Here is a 25364-nt window from a genome sequence, read left to right on the forward strand (position 1 = left end):
AAAAAACTCCATGTGGACATCAAGCCAATGTATTTATATTTGTATTCATGTGGACTTTGTCTGAACTTGATTTAAATGTATCTGTTCTACATTTGGGTCAAACCCATCTGCATTATGTTTCTATCAGGCTATAGCAATAGGCTTTGGGTTATGAGGGGAGTCAGACTACGGAGATGGGTTATACTTGGAGACTCGGAGGTGGACATTGGAGTTGCAAACTCTTACTATAAGTAATTACCCGATGTGGTTCATCGCGCACGAGTCAATGGTAAGGAGCAAACAAAGTAAGACAAAGTCTGGCTCACTAATAACTCTTCCTTCACTGTTGAGTCTGGTCTTTTACTGGACACCTGCCTGAGCTGTCTACAGTGTCTTTTCCATCCCCCTTCCAAACAGTTTGTTGTCTTAATGGCTAAGGCAACTTGAGGGTCAATGACTGATGGTAAGTCCAGGGGGGCAATTGGTCTTTAATTTCAGCAGAAAGACTACTGATTCAATGCTTGGGCCAGGTGCAGCCTCTTTAGAAGCAAGTAGGGAGGTGATAGGGACAGCGGTGGCTGTTGGCTTTTGGCTTAAAGCAGGTGAGGGTTTCCTGGGTCTGAGCAATATGTGCGGAGTTGTTTCATATAGTTCTGTAGTTGAAGCTACCCTTAAAAATAGTGGGCCTCTGCCTCTCTCAAGTTGTCCGCTGGCTCCCTCTCATAATACTATTTTTAGCATTATGAGAGGGAGCCACTATTTTAGATGGACAAATCTAAAGGGGCCGTTATAAAAGCTGTCCTTGTTCTCTTCTTCTTGGAACAAACTCTGGGATTCACTGCTCTGTGTAGTCTACCCGGGTGTTCATTTAGATCCACTTGCAGGAGATTGATCTCTTTCTTTCTGTGATGCTTTCCTCCACCTGTTCCCCAGTGCCATTCTTTCTTTGACCAGACATTTCATTTCATGTCACCTTCTGGACTTGGGATGGGCTTTTCTTCTTCATCTCTATCCAACAAGGCATTTCTGTCCACACAATTCCCACTCATTGGCGCTTTCCTTGTTTATGTCTGATTTGAAACTTTAGAGACTGTTGCATGTAAACATCCCCAGAAATTTGAAGTTTCACACTCAAGTTAGCCTTTCTGGCACTAGCGAGTGAGTGAGATCACACTTTTTTTTAATTTTCCAGTTTGTGAACCTGAACTGAAGCACCTGACCCTTTTGATCTTAGACATTGCACTGCTGCCACAAGGTTTTCTACTCACACAATTCCATCAATAAGTATATGTATAGATGTTCCTAATAAAGTTCTTGGTGAATATATATACTAGGAAGTTATTGGAGCATCTTAAACAATGATACCGTCTTCCAATCAGATAGCAGAAATGTGCTGAACAAAGGCTACAAAAAGTTAAATATTTAGTAAAATTTCCTCTAGAAAATACATTGCTTTTCACCTGTTGTCTTAGTTTTTTTCTTCTCTGTGTAATAGGCATCTTGTATTATTTTATTGTTTCTAACATGACATTGGGATGTTCACACAAACGCATGCTAATGTATTATACCACATTTTAATGTAAAGACGGACCTCTCTCTCCCTCTGTCCCTCTCTCCCTCTCTCCCTCTGTCCCTCTCTCCCTCTCTCTCGCTCATAATACAATTTAGATTTTGCAGTATTTCAGCACTAATAGGGCTATTGCTTCTCAAACTATTATTGTCACACTAACAGTCGCACAGCTTAAGTCATCATTGTTACATAAATACAATCAGTATAGTAGTAACGATGACTTTATTTTTTCATAAAGGTTGCAGCCAACACCTTGTCGTCCCCCCAGCACACAGGAAACTACACACACACTCTGTCTTCTCCTCAACATGCCCCCAACTTCAACCTGCTGTCCCCAAGCCACCAGCCAAACTACGCCACCTATAAAGAGGGCTACAACGTTTACGGCATTGAGAGCGTCAAGATCTAACACGGGTAGGAGAGTGATGATTGATGGCTAAAACTTCCCTCACCTCACAGTCATAAATCATGTTTAGACAATGAATTTGTATTCAACTGGATTCACATTATGATTGAACACAGCAGCTTCAGTGGCAAATTGCATTTTGACTCATTAAAACATTGCACATGTGCAAAACTTTCTTTGAGCTTCAAGCTTACCTTTAAACTTTTTTTCAGTGTCTGTTAATTTAGCATTAGTGAAACTTAACGTCGCCCGTGTCTTCCAGTGGTTAAATTCTCCTCTTTTTCTGGTTTGATGTTAATGCCAAACATATCCAGGGAGGGTTTAGTTTCAACACCAGTCTCTTAACAACTGAAGAAATGGCAAAGTAAAAGTTATTGTTGATGCAGATGAAATGTTTTATGTATCATTCACAACAAAATGACAGTCAAGATTAAATTAATGGTGATATTACATGTAGTACTTTTCACTGATATAACCTGTTCTTTTATGAAAAACCATAACAATGAACAGGTCACATCATGATTTTGATTTGAGTGATTTCATTAAAATACATTAACTTTGAATCTGTATTTTAATTAACATCACAATAATAACGCCAATAATTTTGCCATTGAGGTTGACTGGTATTATGGAGCAATAGGATTTACTGTGTGAATACAGCAATTGGTCTTGATAAAGAATGAAAACATGGAGATGAAAATACCCATGACAGTCTAGATTGACAGTAAATGCAAAGTATCTGGTCAAAACTGTACATGGCTGTGATACTCCTTTCCTTTGTTCACTCATTACCCAACAGCTTGCTCACTCCCTTCATTCCTTTTTCCCACCTTTCCTGACCTCTTCTCTCCTCTTTGACACTCCTCCTACCCACTCTTATGTCCTCCTCTCTTCATCTTCTCATCCATCCCCAGTTTTATTTCTTTATTTCTTTCCATCCTTATGCCTCAGTCCTTTCCCGGTTTCTTCTATTCCTTCCTGACCGTTGAGCCAATCATCCTCTTTATTATACTGACTCATTGGCCATCACTCCCATCTATATCTTAATGCCAGCTTTTCTTTAGGCAGCACAATAATTTCATTCAAAAGATGGAATGGTGTGACTTGTGTCCTCATCTATCTCTATGCATCTTAGTGGAACAAAATACCAATGTAATTAGAGTGGTAAATACCACTGTTGCATTTCAGTTGACTTACTCATTACAACACATACAGTATGGGATATTGTATGGCCTGATTGAAGACCTATCAACAATTTAATCACAGATCGCCTAACCTGGACATTTATAATTTTGGCACCACAGTCTACAGTTTGTTTTGCTCTTCACCTTGCTAAGAACACCTGACACAACAGAGTGATATTAGTTAGCTTCATGTTTTATTAGCTAAGGAAGAATCTGTCTCAGAATCAACTGGAATTTAGCAACAACAGCCTTATTTGATTACTTGGCTACCCATGGAGCGAAGATTTTTAGGCACCTTTGTTACAAATACTAATTTAATTGCTTAAACCTCTGTTTGGTTAGTTCCCTTTTACACGTACAGGTTTATCTTGTATAAGTCCTAAACAAATGGGCCAAGACTTTTTTTAAATCTCCCCTGCCATTAGTAAGGCTTTCCTGTGCACTTAAAGAACTAGTAAAAGGCCTGTCCACGTGGAGATTATTGTGACAGGGCAGAGTTGGCCAAACCACAGTTTTTCTGTGCTGAGGCCTAACTCATGAACTGGTGTTGGGGTGTTTTGTTCAGTCTGCTGGCCAATATTTCCATAACAGAAACTTTATAGGAGCAGAAAGGCTCCGTTCAGACCCTTTGTTCTGTCCCCATGCTCCAAACCTAGGTGGTGTATCTGGCGGGGTGCTCATTGACAGCCTTGCTTAACAAAATCAGGATCACAATGGCCAACAGCACATCCCCTTATTTCCCCAATATAAATAAACGCGTGGTGGGATAATTTATTTGTATTTGGGTTAGTCGTGCGAATCATGTATATAAACACAACCGGTAAGTATTCTCCTGTTCTCCTCTGGAAGAGAGGAGGAAAACTGGCTGAAACAATCAAGTTGCTGCGTTATATATTTTCACCAGAGAAAGCCAACAGAAGAGAGGAGAGGAGAAGTACTGGCACTGTATTTGTTGAGGAAACCTCGGAGAAGCCAGCTCCTTTGTGTGCATGGTTCATTCTGAGTTGATAAATGGTATATGGGGACATTTTACAGTTCTTGCAGTAGCATCCAGTTGTTCTCAGCTGGAGATTTGCCTCCAGGTCATTCACTGTGCTGGTTGAGTATAAAGTATGTCCCATATTATTTGTGTTTTACTGCCATGTGTCACACCTAGGCCTGGTGACATGCAGATATGAAACTGAGGAATAAAATGTGAAGGTGGGGGCTAAATAACATTGCCTTGTATACACTGATACACTTATTACTAATGTAATACAAAGAAAATCATAGCAACTTTCTATTTTAAATATAATGAAGGCTGTGCCATGGGCTCACCAGTGTGCCCAAATGTAGCAAATCTCTTTATAAAAGTAGAAAGCAGGGGCCTCATATATAAAACAGTCTGCATGGTTCATTCTAAATGTCTGTGCGCACAAAAAGACAATTCTCTGTTTTAGAAAACACACACCTGAAGGCAATGTTCCCTCCCAGTAATGCCCAGCATTGTAAATGCTTTGCAGAGTGAATGCCCGGAAAAATCCAAGCAGCCCACATCCACAGGCTCACAATGGCCTTGATGTTGCCAACCTTTCCTTTGGCATGGATCCGCCAGCTCCTGGTACTTGACACGCTTCCTCTTGTTGGCCTTATCCTTATGCTCTTCCCCGATTGCTGTTCGTTCCAGTATGATCAGTTTCTTGGTGGAGTCTGAAACAAGTTCATGTCAGGCCGCAGTTGTGGTGGTGTTATCTGAGTTGGATCTGAAGTGTTTTGCCCTGGTCCACATCCATGAGCCAGTAAATGGCAGTGGTGAGGAGGCCAGCCTTTGATCCAGACTGTGGGCAGGGTTTCTCTCTGGCTCTTAGGTAGGCAATTTTCTTTGGCTGGTGGTGGCCTTTGGTGTTGTTGAAAGCTATGCTGTCAGCAATTGCCTTAAGGACCTGGTCATGGTGGCAATGATAGTGCCCATCTCCGAGGTTTTGGGCAGCTGCTGAGAAGGTGTTCCAAAGAGCCTCTTCCAGAGCACTGGGGGCAAGAAGGTGCTTTGCTCTTGCCCCAGACATCAGGGCTTGCTGGACTGGGTAGGGCTACGTAGAAAGCTTTGACAAAGAACCTTTTCCGATCGTAGTCTGCTTGCCAGATGTAAGACCATGAGATCTTTCGTTACAGTGCACTTTCATGTCTCATCCATGCCACTTGCTGTCCCAACCTCACCATTCTGCTCAGTCGAACTTCCTCCGCACCTGCTTGCTCTTTCTCCTGAATAAGGTGTGCCGCTCCTTTCCCTGGGTATTGTCAACCCTGGTTGCTGTGAAGTAGCCAACGCGAGCTTGTCCTACTGCAATGGATCCAACCAGTGCCTTCTGCCTCTGTCGAGACTCTCTTCCAACTCCAGAGATTCCACTTCATGCCTGTTCAAACCTGGATGCCTATGGTTACCACTTTTGGGTCCTTGGATTCCCTGTACTGCAGGGCTTCCTGTGTCCATAACCCCATGAACTCTTCAGTGAGAACACTAATTTGGAGCTGTAAGATGTTACTGGTGCTATACACAGCAGCAGTGCTGAAGCCATGTGGCAGTCCTAGCCACCTGCGAAAGTAACTGCTGATCTTTCTTTCAAAGACTTAACTGTGATGATGGGCACCGTGTACACCAGCAGAGGCTGCAGCATTCGGGGTAGTATTGAGTGCTGGTAAATCCAGGCCATGAAACTCCCTGGCAGGCTTGACCTGTCCACCTTGGTGAGCCATGCCTTAAGCTCTTCACTAGTTTTCTTGATGGCAGCAGTGTCCTTGAGGCTGTAGTTGAAGATCGTTCTGAGGCTCTAGCTGCCCTGTAATGGATGGGAGGGTTGCTCTGGTGATGGAGAACCGGAACTTGTCCAATAATTTCCCCTTCTAATTTTGCCCTCATTTTGACTTTAGGTGTCTTCAAGTCAGTTCATATCCCAGTCTTTCAATGTCTTTGAAAAGTAAGCGTGCTTCGGTCTCCATCCAGAAATGTGGACATTTTTTTAATATGCATCTATGTGTACCCCTTACAAATTGTTTTCAAGTTGCTTTTTTTTTTCAAAGCACAGATGCGACCTTAAACAGGCAAGATGTCATGTGTCACAAACTGTTCACTCGAATGCACTTAACACTTGTCCAAAGAAGGCTCCTACGATCAGCATATCCTAGATTTTAATTGGAAAATTATGAAATCATAATATGGAAGTGGAATATTCAATTCAAATTCAATTTTATTTGTATAGCGCCAAATCATATTATACATTATCTCAAGGCACTTAACATAGAAGGTCAAGACCTTAAAATGTATAGAGAAACCCAACAGTTCACACAACTAGCACCACTTTGGCGACTGTGGAGAGAAAAAACTTTAAAGTGTAAAAACACAGGAAGAAACCTCTAGCAGAACCAGACTCAATGTTGGAGATCATCTGCCTCGACTGGTTGGGGTGAGCAGGGAAAAATGGTAAAGAGAGGAGAGGAGAGAGAGAAATAGGGGAGGGGGAAGAGAGGGGGAGCGAGGAGAGAGAGAGACCAGAAATACTTGTGGACCATCGGGTTTCAGCTCTGACTAGTTATAATGAACAGTAAGATTGTTAAGATGTAATTAATGATAGCAGCGACAATTCATATAATAATTATTTAATAATAGGAATTATTGTTAATAATAATAATAATAGTAATAATTGTAATATTCACAAATCACAATTTGTCTCATAGGGCTTTAACAAGGTGTGACATCCTCTGCCTTTAACCCTACATGTAAATGTGAAATCTTCAAACCAGCATATCTGGCAGCACAAAACATCAACTGAAGCTCCTGACCTATATCAGCAGGATGTTATTCTTTGCATTGCTGCCACATGATTGGCTGATTGGATTGCCAAGGTATTTCTAGGTGTTCCTTATTAAATGCTGGATGTCACCATAGGTCTTTAGATAGGGCCACACAGAGAAAGGATATGTATTGTACTTTCTCTCCTTTAGGGAACAAATGTTATGGTCATAATATTTGGTTTCTAAATGAAACTAATTAAGTGCAACAAAAGCTCAACATAAGATGCTGCAGTAACATCTGCCTCCGTGGAAATATTCTAATGATAATAAATATTCTTATTATCAAGGAGATAATGTAAGAGGTTTCTTCCCTCCAAGCTACAATTCAACCTGTTGCATGGTTTCTACACACATTCTCGATTCATTCATGACATAATGCTACAGTCAGTCTTGCTCCATTCAGTGTCTTCAGCAAATTTTGTTGTGGGTTGTAGGTACTTATTTTCCTAGTGTCTCACTTTCTCCCTCTCTCTTCCTCCACACAAACACACACACACAGACACACACACACACACACACACACACACACACACACACACACACACACACACACACACACACATACATACACACACACACACACACACACACACACACACACACACACACACACACACACACATACACACACAAACACAGACACACACACACACACACACAGACACACACACACACACACACACATACACACACACACACACACACACACACACACACACACACTAACACACACACACACGCACCCCATACATTTCTGGGAAATCAAAGTAAATTTGAAAAGACTTTACTAAAGTAAAATAACCAGACAGGAATATATTATTTTTTCTTACTCTACTGAATAATACACTTGAAAAATATACTATTAATACTTCTGACCAACCCTGTCAAAAAAAAACTAAAAATTGTCAAATTATCATCGGGAATTCACAATTATTGTCATATATAAGGTCCATGTGATAGACAGCACTAGGGACCCCTTCTCCCTTTTCAAAAATGTATTGAAGTCAAAGTCATTTTCATTTTGCTTGTTTATTTCGGAGCAAAGACTTCTTGTTTAGTAATAATTCTTTGGCCTTGATGATTTTATATTTACAGGAGGAGGAGGCAGGCTGTTCACTGTAGACCTGATTGTTAATCTATCATGCTAGTGTTTCCTGATGAACAAATCCGTGAATCTTTGTATCAAAATCACAACCACATAATTTTGATGGTTTGATGATTTTTTATCTCACCATATGGGACTGACACAGCCACACAGCACAGATGTTGGTCTCCATCATGGCAACAATCGAGCTAAATTACAAAGCTTTTGCATCAATTGCTTAACACACATTTTAAATAGCCGACATATTAAAGCTCCTACAAGGAACCTTTAATTTTAGTTGATTTTGGCGCCTCTGTTGACAAAAGCCGCACTGTTGCCAGGATTTTTTTGGAAGGAGTGAAACAAGGATACAGCTATCTGCATGATTCAAAGCATTGAGGTAATAAATATATTTTTGTTGCTGCATGATTGCTATTATTATTTTACTGGTTGGGAAATTCACATTTTTATGATGTTTGGGCATGGCCGGTTTGAGATCTGCAAAAGTGAAGTCCCCTGCTGCAATGATCACACTTTATGGGTGAGCTGTCAGCTGTTTGTTGATGACATCATGCAGCTTTTCAAGCACTACCTGAGCCTCAGCTTGTGGGGGAATGCATACTGCAATAATTGTTATTATTGTAAGTTACCTTGGAAGAATGAACGGTCTGCACCGAACCATGAGGAGCTCTGGGTCTAGGCAGCAGTGTTCGTAAACAATGTCCTGCTGTGCACGTAAAGACATACACTTCCCCCTCTGCTCTTCCCTCGTTCTGGCCGCTCTGTAAACACACACTTCGATCGCCGCTTCCGGGGGGGGTTGTTCAGCCGGGTCTTTGTGATGATAGTGACACAATGAGGCGTAATTCTCATTCTGATCCCATCCATCTTGTTTTTAAGAGACCTGTAGTTGCTGAGGAACAGAGATCGCTGGTCTGTATGAGTTAGCCTTTAGCCTAGTGTGTAGCCCAGCTCACTTCCCCCGCTTCTGTTTTCTGTCCTTCCCCGCCTGCATCGTTTGCTGTTGGGATGTCAATGCAACATGACTATGACATCCCCTGGTAACTTGACAACACTCCTTCAGAACCTCACAAGACAATAAACTTCTCTGTTCACTTGCTGATGGGGACTGAATGGGTGGAGTGTCTTTTAAATATGTTCATTGCTATCCCTGTATATGGGTAAACACTTACACAGTAACAAAGACAGACATTAACATCCCTAATTGCCTATGCAATACATCACTTGACTTCGTCTTCTTCATTGCTCTTATACCAGACTCCGTGAGCAAGACAGAATAGTGACCCCACGGGTATCTACATCAAAATTACATCTTCATTCTTAAAAATAAAGGTTTCAAACGAAGTGTGTCAGGTTATAATTCAATTATTTCAATTTTAACAATGTTGTAGCACTCAATTAAGCCTAGGAAATATGGATTCAATACAGTTGGGTTTCCTGATTCCTTACAAGATGAATATGCCTGACATCAGCAGTCTATGGAGATCTGGAAATCCTACTCCTGAATATAGCATAAATATTTATTGTAAATCAACCTTCTCCTTCACAAAGGATATACTACAGATTTTTGATACTTGACCAGTAAATGTACGGTGTGTGCAACACTATCATGAAACAAATTCAGGAGTGAACTGCTTAGATTTCTAGAGGGGACAGCACTCAGCTGTAAGTATTTCAAATGTGATGCAGAGATAATAACTTGTGTATTATACCTTCATTCATCATGCTCATGTTTCATTCTATATTCTCAAACAACATTAAAGTGGGTTATATTTCTATTGCACATTTAACTTTTACACCACTCGTTTATTTTCACATGGATGTGACAATGTGTTTAAGGAGTAGTTCAACATTTTAGGAAATTAGCTTCTATGCTCTCTTTTTGAGATTGAGATATTAAGATGGATATTGTCACCTTCTGCATCTACAACTGATTATGAAAAACGGTTCTATTTACCCACCATGTCATGTTGAATACAACCCCTTGTTGTCAACACTTATATCTTGTGAACAGACGGGGGCTTGTAAACTGCTGTATGGCTGGAGACACGTCAGAAGTGCTAGATGAATGGATACACATTTTTTTTCTTTAAAAATAGTTGAAGTAAGGAATGTAGCTTTCCCTATTTTTCCCTGTTTTTACATTTTGGCTAGACCTGAGATTCACATCAGTCTTCTCATCTCACTTGGAAACAAGCAAATAAGCATATTTCCCATAATAATGAACAATTTCTGCAGTGTTAGTACTCAGCATTAGCCCATGATTGACCAGAAGTAGCTCTCTATCTAGTCTTGATATTATGATTAAAATTTAACAAACACATTTTTTCCTTGTACAGATGAAATTCACAGATGCAATGCGCTCCAAAGCTCGTCTATCCATCACAGGATCGACCAGTGAGAATGGTCGTGTCCCGGTGGCTTACCTCCGTCCAGGATTACCCATGAGCCTCAGCATGACTGACCTCTCCTGACCACACCCGAGTCAGTGCCTTACAGCCAGTCAAGACATATATTCCTTCCCCTCTGAAATGGAAATGCTTGTCATCTCCTTCTGAGACAAATTACCACTCACCAAAGCTGATCTGCCCTGACTTTCAATCTGGAGTTTAACCAATCATAACTCTCTGAGGACTCTTGATCTCGCTCTTTAACATATAGCCTAGAAAGACTGGACAGATGTTGTCCTCCCATCACTTGGCTGTCAGGCGTCAGCAAAGACCTGCCCACCTATGGAGAAAATCACTTGACCATCAGCGAGTGATGGCTGGTAAATGTACAATTTCATGAAAAACAAGCACAGGGGACAGTTTTCTAAACAAACGTGCATAATTGCTCAGTACATTTTTTTGCCATGGAGACTAATCTTGTATAGACAATTAGGACAGTGATGCTGACATTAACGCAATAACAGCATTAATCAGGGATGTGATCAGGAATCATAGGCAGAAAACCAGAATCTTGACTATGTGCTACGAACAAAAACAAATGTCCTGAAAAATCACATCAATGAAATTATAGTAATTGCTAGAGCAGTTAATAATATGATGTTATTCCTAATTGTTTTCCTTAATTCTGCCTGAAAATCCCTTATTAGTAGAGTCTTTTAGTAGACCTGAGAAATGCATGGACTGACACACACACATTATAAGAACACATGCGCCTTACACAGGGATTGGCTAAAAACAAGAGTATGTATATTGTCAACACTTCTATTGGGCAGTGCATCCACAACTTGTGAGCATTACCTCATCCATTTATCGGTGTCGAGGCTCTGGACTCAAATTGTTAAGCTAAGTATCAATGTTATCTGGAACATTAGGAATATGAGAGTGGAGAGCACAGACATCTACAGCTACAGCAGAACATCTTTGTTTGGTAAATATTACCTGCTTATTGTGTTACATAACCGTAGGTTTAGTTAGTCTTTCTATCACAATCCTTATTTTTTACTATATCTACTATTGTTAATAGTTGTACATGTGAGAAATACACTATGATATTGACTGAAGTGAAAAATATGTGCTGTCGGGAAATACAAAAGCAAATTTTGCTTATAAAGTGTTAGTCTGCTGTCGCCAAACGACTGTACAGTAAACCTGCAGTGTCGTGCAGGACATGCAAGAATCATGGTTCCACACACGTGTGTGTGTGTGTGTGTGTGTGTGCGCGTGCGTGCGTGCGTGCGTGCATGTGTGTGGAACCATGATTCGTGAAATGAATTTGTTGTCATCGATAAGATAATGCCACATGAGGGTCCCTTTAAATGTTTATACTGCCTATCCCTGTATATAGGTCAACATACTAATACAGTAATGAAGACACAAATACACATCCCCAATCACCTATACAATACATCAGTACACAGACATATTTTATACACATTTATTTGCACACACACATACACATACTGTTGTCTTGAGTTCGAAAGCCAACTGGAAGATGTGCCAAACCGATGGAGAACCAATCAGAGCTTTCCTTCCTCAGCCGATGGCAGCTGCTGATACTGAAACCTGAGCCAATAGGGAGCGCTCACTGCTGTGAGGTGGAAAAAACTGTGAACAGAATCCTTTGTTTTAATACATATACTGCACTGACGATGACAACGAAGAGGAGGATGAAGACGAGGAGGATGAAGAATGGATGAAGAGAGTGTTTGCATGTCACTTTTAGTTTTTTCTTTCAGAAGAACTTTTCAGCCTGAAGCTTTGCACCTGGCTGCATTTTAGTGTTTAATGATGATAGTTATAATAATATTAACAATATTAATTGCAGTATTAATGTGATTCTTGTTATGTATAGTGTATGCTTTTAATAAATCAAGTCTGCTACTTTCTTTCACAAGGAAGCTGTTATTTGTGCTGCTAGATAGAAGCTAGCTGGTGTCTTGAAAGGCTTCTCCTGATAAATGCCCAAGACGTGATAAACACCAGGTAAGGAGAAGCTGAAAATGTCAATTTATATGCTTCCATTTCTTTTCATGGATTCATATAATTTTTGCAATAAACACTTGTGGTTATTATGATATTTTCATGTTATAATCAAGTGAAAATGATTTACCACAGAACGGCTCCCAGACATGTCAACTACTGAGTGAAATGTGAAAATGACCACTCTTCACTTCTGACTTTGCCTCTGGTATAACTTCATTTTCTATTAAACTCATCAATTTTGACTGAAATTTTGTAAGTTGTTTTTCAAAAGTGGATCTTCAGTAACAACAACAGTGATTACACCAATGATTTCCAGTTAAGGCTAATTGCATGAACCATGTGAACACAGTAACTGCCTAAATTGTGCTCTTGGTTGTGTCCAATACAACATGGTTCTACATCTTACTATAATGTGATGAATCTCTGTACATATTGATGTATGTATTTATGTATGAATGATCATTGAAATCATCTGATCTACGTTAAACTTGGTGTGTTGCTGGGGCCCAAGGAAGTGCAGTGGTGAAATTGGCAATCGCCAATTAGGACTCGCATTCTTATGTTCCGTATTATTACATTTTGAATAAACAGTGCTCTATAACGGCAGGGGCTACGACTCATTCACGTAAGGGGCATCACAGATCATAAACACATCGACATGTTGCAAAGATGTCCAAAACAGTACATCTATTGGTTCAAGCATGATTTCTCCAGAAAACATGCTGCAGCTATAAAAAACTTGAATTAAAGTGCATGAGTATTTTAGACAGATGTCCAGATGTCCAGAATTATGGTTCTTTGTTAACTGCACATTGGAAATGTCTTATCACATCACATATAAGGATTATCAACGTGCTTCTCTTAGTATAAGTCACTCATAACTGATTTACTAGATGTTTCCTTATCTGCCCCATGAGTGTTTCTGCACTGCTGCGTTATGTTGATGTTTTATTACACACTAGTTTCAACTAATGCTGTCACCAGCCATTTTGTAGTTTCTGATAAAACATTTTAAACTCTTGTTACAGTGTGTAAACCATTTTAGTTGGGTCTTTGCCCTACATTGATGCAAATGTAGTCTATATTTATCACACATTATTTCAAATGCATAATCCAGTTAGGAGATACATCCAGTCAGTGGCGGCTGGTGATAAAATTGATTGGGGGGGTGCAGAGTTTTTTGTTTTTGTTTGGAGTGAGCGGAATTCAAACATGTGATATCAGGCTGCATTTAACATATTTGTTGATAGCCTGTGTCAACAAACAGTCCTGTTTGCAAGATAGAACATTAGCCTTGGTGGAGTTATGCACTCTCAGAACGGAATTCTAATTGAGAATGTTTTGAACATCTTTTAAGTTGTCAATATAATATCTTCAAATGAACATTATATTTGAAAGTTAAAATAAAATGCTATTCATGACCTCCACCAGTGAGATTCCATTTTTATATGCGTTTGTCTGTTTGCAGGATTATGCAAAATCTACTACTATTGTTTTTTGCGATGAGAATATTATTTCAGAAATTTTGTTGAGGGATTCAATCAGGAATCCATTACTTTTTGTTGCAGATCCAAATCAGAGGGTGGATCAAGGACTTAAAAATAAAAATCCAGATCTAGAGGATTAAATGTGGTTTCATGAAGGGACTGTCAGGTCTTTGCACTAGGTATGCGCTCTTCTGAGGCCCAGTGTAGTTTAATTTTGGACTCGGTTGGACCTGATAATATTGAAGGCTATTGAAGGACAGGACTTGGCAAACTTCTTATTTAAATTAAAGGACCACAGTCTTGGCCTGCTAAGAGAAGTTGCTGCAAAATCATTTAGTGAGTGATTTCGGACACAGTCGGTTTGTTTTTTTCTCCAATAGTCAGTTTTTCCCTCCAATAGTCAGTCTCTCTCTCTCGCTCTCTCTGCAATTCTGGGCTGGATTCAAAATGAGCTAGGCAAGGACGTCTGCTGGAGCAGCTCCCAGTGGGAGAACTGCGATGAGGCAGGCAGCGGCAGAGAGAGATGATAAGCAGTGATGGTTTGGTGGGAGAGTAGCAAGTAGGTCAGACACACCAGGCCTGAGACACTCAACCAGACAAGGAGATAAACTGGGAACAAATGCTCCACAGTAGTGAAGAGGAAAATGTTGGAGAAAACACAGGGAAATAGACAGTGGGCCTCATTTACTAACAGCGCGTACGCACAAATCTGTGCTTAAGCGGTGCGTACGAACGTTTGACACACGGATCTGGGATTCATCAATATGTTCATACCCAAATTTGTTTGTACTCTGCGAAAAATTTGGAATGTCCTCAGACTATGCGTACGCAAAAATGATGAAGGCCTGGCTGTCCTAGAAAATCTAAACACACACCCTTTTGACTAAATGCATAGTATATTAAAATTCCATTTATTTAAATAAAAATAGTAGATGGACAGCAATAATTTAATTTACTAATGCATTGACCAAATGTATTAAAAAACTATGAAATTGACGCCCTCTCACATATCTACTACCCGGTACTCACCACACCTGGTGTGGTGAGTACCGGGTAGTAGATATGTTTTGTTGAGCAAGCATGAAAATGCTGCCTGCTATTATAGAACTTTTTATACCAACACAAATGCTGCTCAATACTTTTGTCAATAGCAGGAGGGAGAATTCTATCACAGTGGCCTGACTGCAATCATGTGTATGAGGAATATTTTGTTGAACTCTGTCAGGAGTGCGTTGAACCCAGGTGGATTCATGAGTCAGGCATGAGTGTTGGAGCCTTATTGACAAAGCATACATCCACCTCCAACAAGTTAGTTTAAACAATACTGTGGTGATGGAGAAGACCAAGATCCAGCTGCCATTGATTAAGCTACCATTGATCATTTGTTGATAGATTGATAAGCACTTGACCTATTGAGGTAATGACTTACAATATGTGCAATGTTCCCTGTAAATATATTTCCTATATAACACCATGTTGTATAAACAATATATTTGTTTGGTTATTTGTTATTTCTTTGTTTCTAAGCACTGCAAAAGGGAGAAGAGCTTGTTGGAACAAGGCACCTCCACTCAAAAGGCCAGAGAGACTACCTCCTACAATTAAGAGGAAAGGAAGACCCTATATGCCAAACAGCAGTGTGGCCATTTTGTAACATAATGGAAAGTAAATGAATTGAGGGGTTATTGTCAGTATTGGTAGAGTATGTGAGTAGGCATATTGTATATTAAGCAGTCTTGTTGAAAATAATAGTCCACGATCAGCTTCCACAACGGTCAGGATCCACAACCACAATCAGATGCCACCATAATCCACAATCCATTGTCATGATCCACTGCAGCTATCACAATCCACCATCATGATCCACCATTAGCTGCCACCTCGATCATGATCCACCACCACTATCCACGATCAGCTGCCAACACGATCCACGATCCACCAACACAATCTCTGATTCGTGATCCACCTTCATGATCCACGATGTGGCCACAGTTGCGGTCCTGGATCTTCACACGATAAAGCACAAGGTCTCCAGGGAAGAAGTCAAGTCAGTGATATGTATTGATAAGATATTAATGTGATAATGAGGGAAAAGAGGAAAGAGAAGCTCCATGTGACTTGTGTCCCCCGACATTCTAGACTTACAGCAGAATAACTAAGAGCAGGTCCAAGACAGGCCTGGACCGGCTCTAACTATAAGCTTTATCGTAAAGGAAGGTTTTAAGCCTACTCTTAAACGTACAGATGGTGTCTGCCTCCCGAACTGAAAGTGGGAGATGATTCCACAGGAGAGGAGCTTGATAGCTGAAAGCTCTGACTCCTACTCTACTTTTAGAGACTTTAGGGACGACAAGTAAGCCTGAATTCTGGGAGCGCAGTGCTCTAGTGGGTTGATATGGTACTAACAGCTCTTTGAGGTATAATGGTGCCAAATTATTAAGGGCCTTGAAGGTGAGGAGGATATTTTTTTATTCTATTCTAGATTTAACCTGAAGCCAGTGTAGCAAAGCTAATACAGGAGAAATGTGGTCTCTTTTCTTGGTTCTTGTCAGGACACGTGCTGCAGCATTTTGGACAAGCTGCAGAGTCAATTACAATAATCAAGTCTGGATGTAACAAAGGCGTGGACTAGTTTTTCTGCATCTTTTTGAGACAGGAAATGTCTGATTCATGAGATATTATGCAAGTGGAAGAAGGCGGTCCTAGAAATTTGTTTTAAGTGAGAATTAAACGACAAATGGGGATCGAAGATCACTCCCAAGTTCCTGACTGTTTCATTGGAAGCAAGGGCAATGTCGTCTAGCGCAGCTATATCATTAGATAATGTGTCTCTAAGGTGTTTAGGGCCAAGTATTAGAAACTCTGTTTTATGCCACTTGTCCTTGAAACAACACATTTGTGAAAATTTCTTTTTAAAAAAAGGTCCTTCTCTGCCCATAGAGAGAATTTTAAGACCACAGCCTTCACCCAGGATAGAGAGATAAATAAATGAATAATCTCTCTTTAATCTTAAAAGAAAAATTAACAATATAACATTAATTGTGATAATTATCAATATTGTCAAACAATAATGATAATGATGGTTATAATAATATGAATAATTATAATCATAATGATATTAATGTATCTCTATCTTTTTCCTTTCTTTTTGGCTGTGTTGTCTAGCCATGTACATTCAGAAATTTAATTAGAGACTAGATATTACAGATGCCTTAAGTCATGTCATTTTACCCGTACAATTTATTTTGGTATAACATTGACACATGGTGACCAAAGTAGCCCTTGCTTTTTCAACACCCTCTCAGAAGTGTTAAGCTGGTTTCTCTTCAACTCTTTGGATGACTTCTTAGTAATTGACCTTGTCTCGTCCCCCTTGCCAGCAGCATCTTCATAGTTAAAAGCATTTTACCTCTCTTAGAGAGAAATCTCGATGCCCTTCCACAATTTAGAATATCTCAGTATGAGTCTCTATAGTATGCTCATGCAAGTATCTCTGTCTGACAAGTACCATGATGTCTCCTTTGCCTTGTTGATTATGACATGTTTCCTTTCTTTGAAAATATGAGTTAGAATTGTTCATTTAGCTCAAACATCATCTGAGGCTCTACTGCAGAAAAAACACACCGCACTGGATTTGGCCTCTTTTGGGGACATTATATCTTCTTTTCTACAATCGATTATTCTGAGCTGCATGCAGGTGGCGGACACAAGGCTTATTAAAGCCTGGCTAGAATTAGCCACGATTAGACCTGGCTGAATGATTACTCCCTAGTTTAAAAGGAGGCTAAGAGAGCTGCCACGGGGGACAGAGCCAGAGAGTTGAGCTGCCAGGTGATTTCAGTTGCTATTTTTGAATTTATGTTTGTTGATTTGGCAGATGATGAACTAAAGCATGTTGAAACCTGATTGGTTTGTGTCTGGCTGTGTTGGGAGACCCCCAGTGGCAACGTCCTGTGCCACACCCAGATTAACACATAAATACCAACAAACATGGACTTGATTCCCAGTTACAAAAATACTGGTTGAAAAGCTTATTTCCATTTTTGGACAGGATTAATGTGGGCAGTGATTCACATGGACACAGAAAGAAAGTTTTTAGCAAAGCTAAATACATGGGAAACACACACTCATACAATTATGGCAAGTCAGACCATCCCATAACTGGAAGACGCAGTAGTTATAAACTATTACAAAGCTTTAGGAAACCTCCCGAAGGTTGGTTTCCAATAGTTGGAAAGGTGGATGGTGGAAATGTGGTTGAGTGTGGCTTTTAATAAATATTAATAAAACATGATTAGAAATAATGTAAACACAGGTATCATTTAAATGTCAGTCGGTGTAGTTTACACTCACGTCAACTAGAGGGCATTCAATGACCACAAATGGCTCTTATTACTGTCCATGTGGTCAGATATGGAATGTAATTCCCACTTATTGTAATGTACACAATAACCAGGTCGATAAATAAACAAATATAAAAAACATGCCTGTGCTAATTTGAACAAGCTGCAGAATACAAATGCATAAATGTGTAAACATACCCATATTTAATTTTGGTACACACATGTTTAGGAAGACTATTTTTCTGTTCTAGCAGTGTGATCCTTTACATTCTCAGATAATGAAAAAAATCAACACTACTGATATTAATTTGTCTGTTTACCAGATGTGAAAAGGGGTGCGACAGCTGATTATGTTACTTCACAGCAACAACAATCTTGGGAGAACCCACTTAAATTCTACAATAAGCTATGTAAAGGAGACAGAAACAAAACCATTGTTGGAAACCCCATGCTACTAACTTTCTGCAAAAAGTGTATATGTTCAGAGGTTTGGTTGAAGGCTATAATGACTTAAGATTGCTTGTTGGTGGTTTTGCACTTATTTTGCACTTATTTATTTTAGATTAGATTAGACTTGATTGTAAGAATCTCTTCTGAAATTTGTCTTGCATCCCAAGGCATAGATTGCTTCACATAAACACAAACATATGATTACACAACAGATCAAAAAAGATTTCTACAAACATTATACACAAAGAGATGCCATTGCATCGAACATTTAAAGTGGCTGTACTGCAATTCCTTTAAAATGCATTACTTCGACCACACCGAAACACTAAGGCCTACTTGTATCTCAAACTCTGACTTAACAATTTCACAGACTGAGGAACAAAAGAGATCTTCAGTCTGTGCAGTCAAGCCTGTGGGACTCTGAATCTTCTGTTAGATGGCAGAAGCTGATATTCCTCAAGTAACACATGAGAGGGGTCAGATGTAAGATGTCAGATTACCTGCCAGTGACAACATTCTTTTAGTGTCTACTGCTTGAAAGCTTGAATCAAGCGGTTGACCCAGACTTTTTGAGCAGATACGCAGCAGCCTTGTCAGTATTATTTGTATGCAAAGTTTGGACTTTGTCTTTAATTTTGATACTAAAACAATTGTTTGAACATTGGAATCATGTGTTTTGGTTGGGGGTGTGTTTCTTGGGGGGAGGGTTAGGTTTGGTTCTGTTTTAGAATCAGAATTCTTTTTATTGCCAAGTATATTTACACATACAGGAAATTGCCTTGGTGTGGTTGGTGCATTTGGACATAACAACAAATCGGACATAAAACAACAATATATACAGAAAGAACACTAAGTTATGTTATGGGCACGTGCGGTGCTAAGGTGCAGTGATTGGTTCCGGGATAGTGCCAATAATATATAAGTTATAAATTATGTGCGGGGGGGGGGGGGGGGGCAGAGTCAGTGTGATGCAGGGGGCTTGTTTGTGAGCCCCACTGCCATGGGGAAAAAACTGTTCAGGTGGCGCGAGGTTTTAGTCTTGATGGCCCGGAACCTTTTTCCAGATGGGAGTCTCTGGAATAGGTGGTGGCCGGGATGGGAAGGATCAGCAATGATCTTGCCTGCTCTCTTCCTGGTCCTGGAGTGGAACAGGTGTAGGAGAGCCGGCAGGTCACAGCCGATGACCTTCTCAGCTGACCGAATGATCCGCTGCAGTCTGGGTCCCCAAGTCATTTTTGTCATGGGCCTCCAAATTCCATTGAAATGCTCCTCGATGTGTATGAACTGCAGTTATCCAGGGTATCCAATGTAATGCCTAAACTTTTGTGGAGAGCACACAAGTGTGATATGGGATTATTGGTATCTTTGAATTAAGCGGTTGTAGAGAAATAACTTTATCCAACTGTTTTAGCCAGCCTTTTAATCAGTTACATATGCATTCCTATCTTGGTCGATCTAACAGGGGCAGTATACTAGTAGTAATAGTGACTATTGGCAGTGAGACATTTTTCTCTGCACAGTGAAAACCCAGTTATATCTAATTATATATATCGTCCACCTGCTCCTTGCCTTTTTATCGGAATTCTCTGAATTTTTGTCAGACAGATAAAGTCATTAGAGTAGATGATTTCAACATTCATGTAGATGTTGACAATTGTAGCCTTAGTTCAGCATTTAACTCATTAATAGACTCAATGTGAATAAACCCACTCACTGTTTAAATCAAACTCTTAATCTTGTTCTGACATATGGCATAGACATTGAAAAGGTAATTATATTTCCTCAAAACTCTCTTTTGTCTGACCATTTTTAATTACATTTGAATTTACAATTATTGACTACACTGATTCTGGGCAAAAATTCTGTTATCCTCTGACATTTACTTTACAGCCATGTGTCAGTACAATACAGGAAAGTTATCAAAACTTCACTCTCACACTAGTTGATATCTTTGATAATAGTACAGCAGCCTCATTACAAACAACCCTTGACACTGTCGCTCTGCTGAAAAAGAAGAAAGTAAATCAGAGGAGATTAGCTCCATGGTAAACCTCAAACACGTGTTTTAAAACAGACATCATGGAAGCTGGAGAGGAAGCGGCGTTCCTCCAGCCAAGATGATTTTCACCTAGCCTGGAAAGATAGCCTGATAACTTACAAGAAAGCACTCAGAAATGCCAGAACCTCTTATTCTTTATTAATAGAAGAAAATAGGAACAACCCCAGGTTCCTCTTCAGCACTATAGCCAGGCTGACAGAGTCATAGCTCTACTGATCTATTCCTCTAACTCTGAGGAGCAATGATTTCATGAGCTTCCCACTATATACTAGATACATTGTCTAGTACAGAAACCATAGAACCACCTGTAGCACCAGATATATATTTGGACCACTTCCATAGATCTTCCTGAACTGACTTCACATGCTTCAACCTCTAAACCATCAACTGGTCTATTAGACTCTGTCCCAACTGGACTTTTTAAGGAAGTTTTTCTCCTAATTGACAGTTCCATATTAAATCAGATTAATATGTCTTTGTTAACCGGCTACGTACCACAAGCTTTTAGGTAGCGGTAATTAAACCTCTGCTTAAAATGTAACACTCTTGATCCAGATGTTTTAGCTAATTATAGATCCATATCAAACCTGCCCTTCATTTCCAAAATCCTTGAAAAACCTGTTGCTAACCAGCCATGTGATTGTTTAGATAGTAATGGTTTGTTAACTACTGCGTTACTGAAGTTAAACCGAGTGAGAGTAACTACGACAGAGGACAGTGCCTGAAATAATGAAGCTGTCAAATTTAAAGCTGGAGGCAAAAGAAATTATTGTTTCTCATCTTCAGCATGTGGGAGGACTTGTTGTATTGCCTGTACGTATTTTAACCAACCAAAAACTTCCAATAAAGCAACTTCCAATAAGTGTACATATATAAGTATACATATAAGTGCAACTTAACTTAGTTTAGTATTTGATGTAAACCAACATACAAAGTAATTGACTGCAAGAAGAATAAGGATAATATATTGCCTTAATTTGGACCTCATTATTACCTGTGGGTTCCTTTGGGGTGGAAAACATCGGAATACGGTTGATCAATTTTAAAGGGGACATAGCATGCCCATTTTACCACAAGTTGATATGGTTCCTTGGGGTCTTAATGAAATGTCTGTAACATACTTTGGTCAAAATACCACAAGGATCATTTAAAACAGCACCCTTTTTACCCTGTATAAAACAGCCCTCCACAGAGTGACCTGTTTTGAGTGCCTGTTCCTTTAAATGCTAATGAGCCAGCTCCCCCCTCCCCCCTCTCCCCCCATGATTTTAAACGATATAAATTACATATTTTATATGATATAAATTATCAAATATGCATCCCATACTTTGTATTCCCCTTCTGTTGTCCTGGAGTTTTAATTTTCCCAATCACATAATTAAATGTCCCCCTCTGCCCATCCACTACAAGCACACAAGCAGACAGACAGAGAGAGAAAGAGAGGTGGGGGGGGGCTATGAAGACCATCATTTACCCCCGAACCCCGACATTCAACGGGTACAACAACAAGCGGAGAAAGCAGAATCGCGGGCTGACCTTATATATACAGTCTATGGGGCTGACCAGCGGAGAAATGCTCGTCCCGTGTGAACAGCCAGGCGGCTGCGTGCTGGAGAACGGCGCTGTGCTGCCTCGCAGCGGCGCTGCGAGGCAGCGCCGCTGCGCTGCCTCGCAGCGGCGCTTCCGCGTCCGGTGTACCCCGGCGTAACTACTGTACCCCGGCGTAACTACTGTACCCCGGCATACAGTAGAGCTGAACACTGCGGAAGTCTGCGGCAGCGCAGCGCCGTTCTCAAGCACGCAGCCGCCTGGCTGTTCACACGGGACGAGCATTTCTCCGCTGGTCAGCCCCATAGACTGTATATATAAGGTCAGCCCGCGATTCTGCTTTCTCCGCTTGTTGTTGTACCCGTTGAATGTCGGGGTTCGGGGGTTACAGTAGAGCTGAACACTGCGGAAGTCTTCCACACTGCTGGCTGTGTGGCGCTGACACAAATTCCAGCTCACGCACGGGAGAGCGAGCGGTCGCTCCCGAGCAGCTGCTGCAGCCTCCCAGTCCCAACGATCCAGACAAATGCCACATGTGAGTGAATCGCGGGCTGACCAGCGGAGAAATGCTCGTCCTGTGTGAACAGCCCGGCTGCGTGCTTGGGAACGGCGCTGCGCTGCCTCCGGTGTAAACCCGGAAGTAACGAGTGTGGGGGGACGGGGGATGGGGGGGACAGGGGGGGGTGGGCCAAGACCATGTAGGGAGACTTCCAGTGCCTTGTTACGACACAATACCCAGGAAGCGCAATCGAGTCGCTCAAGCATGACGTTTCTGACTTAGAGGAACTATAACAAAACGCGCGAGTGTTTTTTCCCCAGAGTTTTTGGGTTGGTAGACATGCCAGATACCCACATTAACCTGTAGAAGCACTAACAAAGTGGAATTTGCATGCTATGTCCCCTTTAAGTAAACTATGCAACATCCAAAAACACTAGAGGCAGAGGTAGCTGATCTCGAGGGCATATCCAGGAGAATGTATAGGGCAGGGTAATCAGAGGGGATTACCTAGGAGTAGAGGGAGGCAGAGCAGCACACTAAGTGAAATGAGGGGAGAGTAAGCAGAGTATTTGAATCAATCTATCAAATATTATTTGTATAGCTTATATTCACAAAACACAAGTGGCCTCATAGAGCTCGACAATCTGTGAAAGGTGCAACATAATATGTCCTTGAGGACACTTGATTATTGAGTTGGGATTCAGCTGCTGGAGATCTGCTCTGACTCGTAGGTTTAGTTTAGTGATGTAATGTGCAAACACTCCTTTGGTATACCTGGTGCTGCTTTGCACTGGGTGTAAGATAGGACTCTAATTCTCTTTACTGAAAAACATCAGGGGAATTGCACTGTGAAGTCACAGGGTGGTGCTACAGGACAGGTTTTCCTTTTTTCTTTATCTACTGAGAATTGTTAGTAGGATTGTGCAAAAACCGCTGATCCTAATTTCTTGAAACTTGGTGGAAGGTTGGGGCATGGACCAAGGAAGAACCTCTTAACTTTTGGAGCAAATACAATTAAGGGAGTGGAAGTTGAAAGCAATGCGCAGAACTTTTTGTGTACATGATGGCTGTATCTCATCTCAATACATGTAAATGCAACATGGTGATAAAGTTTTTAATGTATTCTTATTTTTATCTTGTGCTATTTTTTATTTATTCTATTCTCCTTTTTTAATGAATTATCCATTTCGTTCCTCTCCCTCCGTTTGTCTTTTTTTTATTACTTTTACTGTCCTCATGTCTTTCCTTATCTGTCTGAATACATAGCTTACACACATTCATACATAGGGGCTAATAGTAAGAGCTGAGTTAACTATTGTGCTGCATAAATGACAGCTTGAATGCAATTGTTGCTCCCGCAGCCTGTACCAACTACACTATTTAGTCCAGGATGTGTTCCTGGTGTCCCCCCCATGTTAATCCCCATCCTCTGCCAGCCAGTTAGCCCATTAGTTCTCATCATGTCACACACTTCTGTAATGGTGTTAGGGACACACACTGCACTAACTGCCAGACACAACAAAAAGCATAAAACCCAGGCTCCATTATTGTCCATGTGTGTGCTTGTGTGTAGCTGTGTTTGACAGTGTTATGGCCACACATGTGTGTGTTCACCTTTTACCATGTTTTATATGTGTTCCCAGACCTGGTGATCAAAAACACCGGTAGACAGGTCTGCGCTAAGCAGACCTCTCAAGTGTGTATGTGTGTCTGTGTTCTGGGGTATGTTGTTAATTACTAATGTTGCTGGATAATTTGTATCTCTTTACAACAGTCTCATTTCCAAATGAAGTGTGCTTGATGGGTGTCACAGATCCAAAGGCGTTGCAATGATCCCATCTCCTTTCAGGTGAAAGCACGACAGTGAATCAACTGGAATTGCGCTTTTTCCAAGACATGACATTTAGTCGAACTTCTTGCTTCTAGTAAGTTGATCACAGCTATACAAGGTTAGACCAGGATAAATGCTTATGGTGGTGAAGTTCTGTTGTCTGCTCAGCAACATCAGGCTCTGAGAACGGTCAGTACTCTTCTTATGATTTTATTCTATATATAAATGTATTTGCTTGAGACCTGTGAATCGCAACCGGGTTGGTGAGAGTAGGTCAAGTTTTATTGTGTTTAACACAAATTTGTTTTTATTTCAATACTCCTTGTAATGTAATTTTTGGTTCTTAGTTTTATTTTAAAACTGAATTAAGAAAAGAGAAAAAACAAAACATCATAGAGCATTCCTAAAAACTATTCACTTAGTTAGTTATGATTGTTGTTATTATTATTATACGATGCCTTGGTACAAGAAGAAGCAGCAAGTTCAAGAAGGAGGAATTGTAAAAAATAGAAAGAAAAGAAAACGGAAAAAGATTTACGAGCTGCAATCTAAAAAGGGGACAACTGTTTTTACTTAATAACAGTAATATTGTTAGAACAAAAATTTGCTAAATTTGGCTCCCTTGATGTGTTTGTCAACCTT

General features: G+C 40.4%; 1 protein-coding gene and 1 long non-coding RNA gene across 5 annotated transcripts in view; both read left to right on the forward strand.

The window, feature by feature from the left end:
• The window catches only part of LOC117772311 (glutamate receptor 2-like), a 58404-nt gene extending 46812 nt beyond the window's left edge, over window positions 1-11592 (forward strand). The window contains exons 19-20 of one of the 4 annotated variants that reach the window (XM_034603447.1): window positions 1788-1963; window positions 10412-10583. In XM_034603447.1, coding sequence (XP_034459338.1) covers window positions 1788-1958 — 171 coding nt within the window. In that variant the 3' untranslated portion in view covers window positions 1959-1963; window positions 10412-10583. Of the gene's footprint in view, window positions 1-1787; window positions 1964-10411 lie in introns of all 4 variants that reach the window. The other 3 variants (XM_034603368.1, XM_034603619.1, XM_034603531.1) reach the window with 3 other exon arrangements.
• LOC117776745 lies at window positions 46-1384 on the forward strand. Its single transcript, XR_004616490.1, has 2 exons — window positions 46-198; window positions 274-1384. It is a non-coding gene; the product is annotated as an uncharacterized LOC117776745 (long non-coding RNA).
• Window positions 11593-25364: the final 13772 nt, after the last annotated feature.

The sequence above is a fragment of the Hippoglossus hippoglossus genome, chromosome 1 (assembly GCF_009819705.1).
Source record: "Hippoglossus hippoglossus isolate fHipHip1 chromosome 1, fHipHip1.pri, whole genome shotgun sequence".
In the NCBI taxonomy this organism is placed as follows: domain Eukaryota; kingdom Metazoa; phylum Chordata; class Actinopteri; order Pleuronectiformes; family Pleuronectidae; genus Hippoglossus; species Hippoglossus hippoglossus.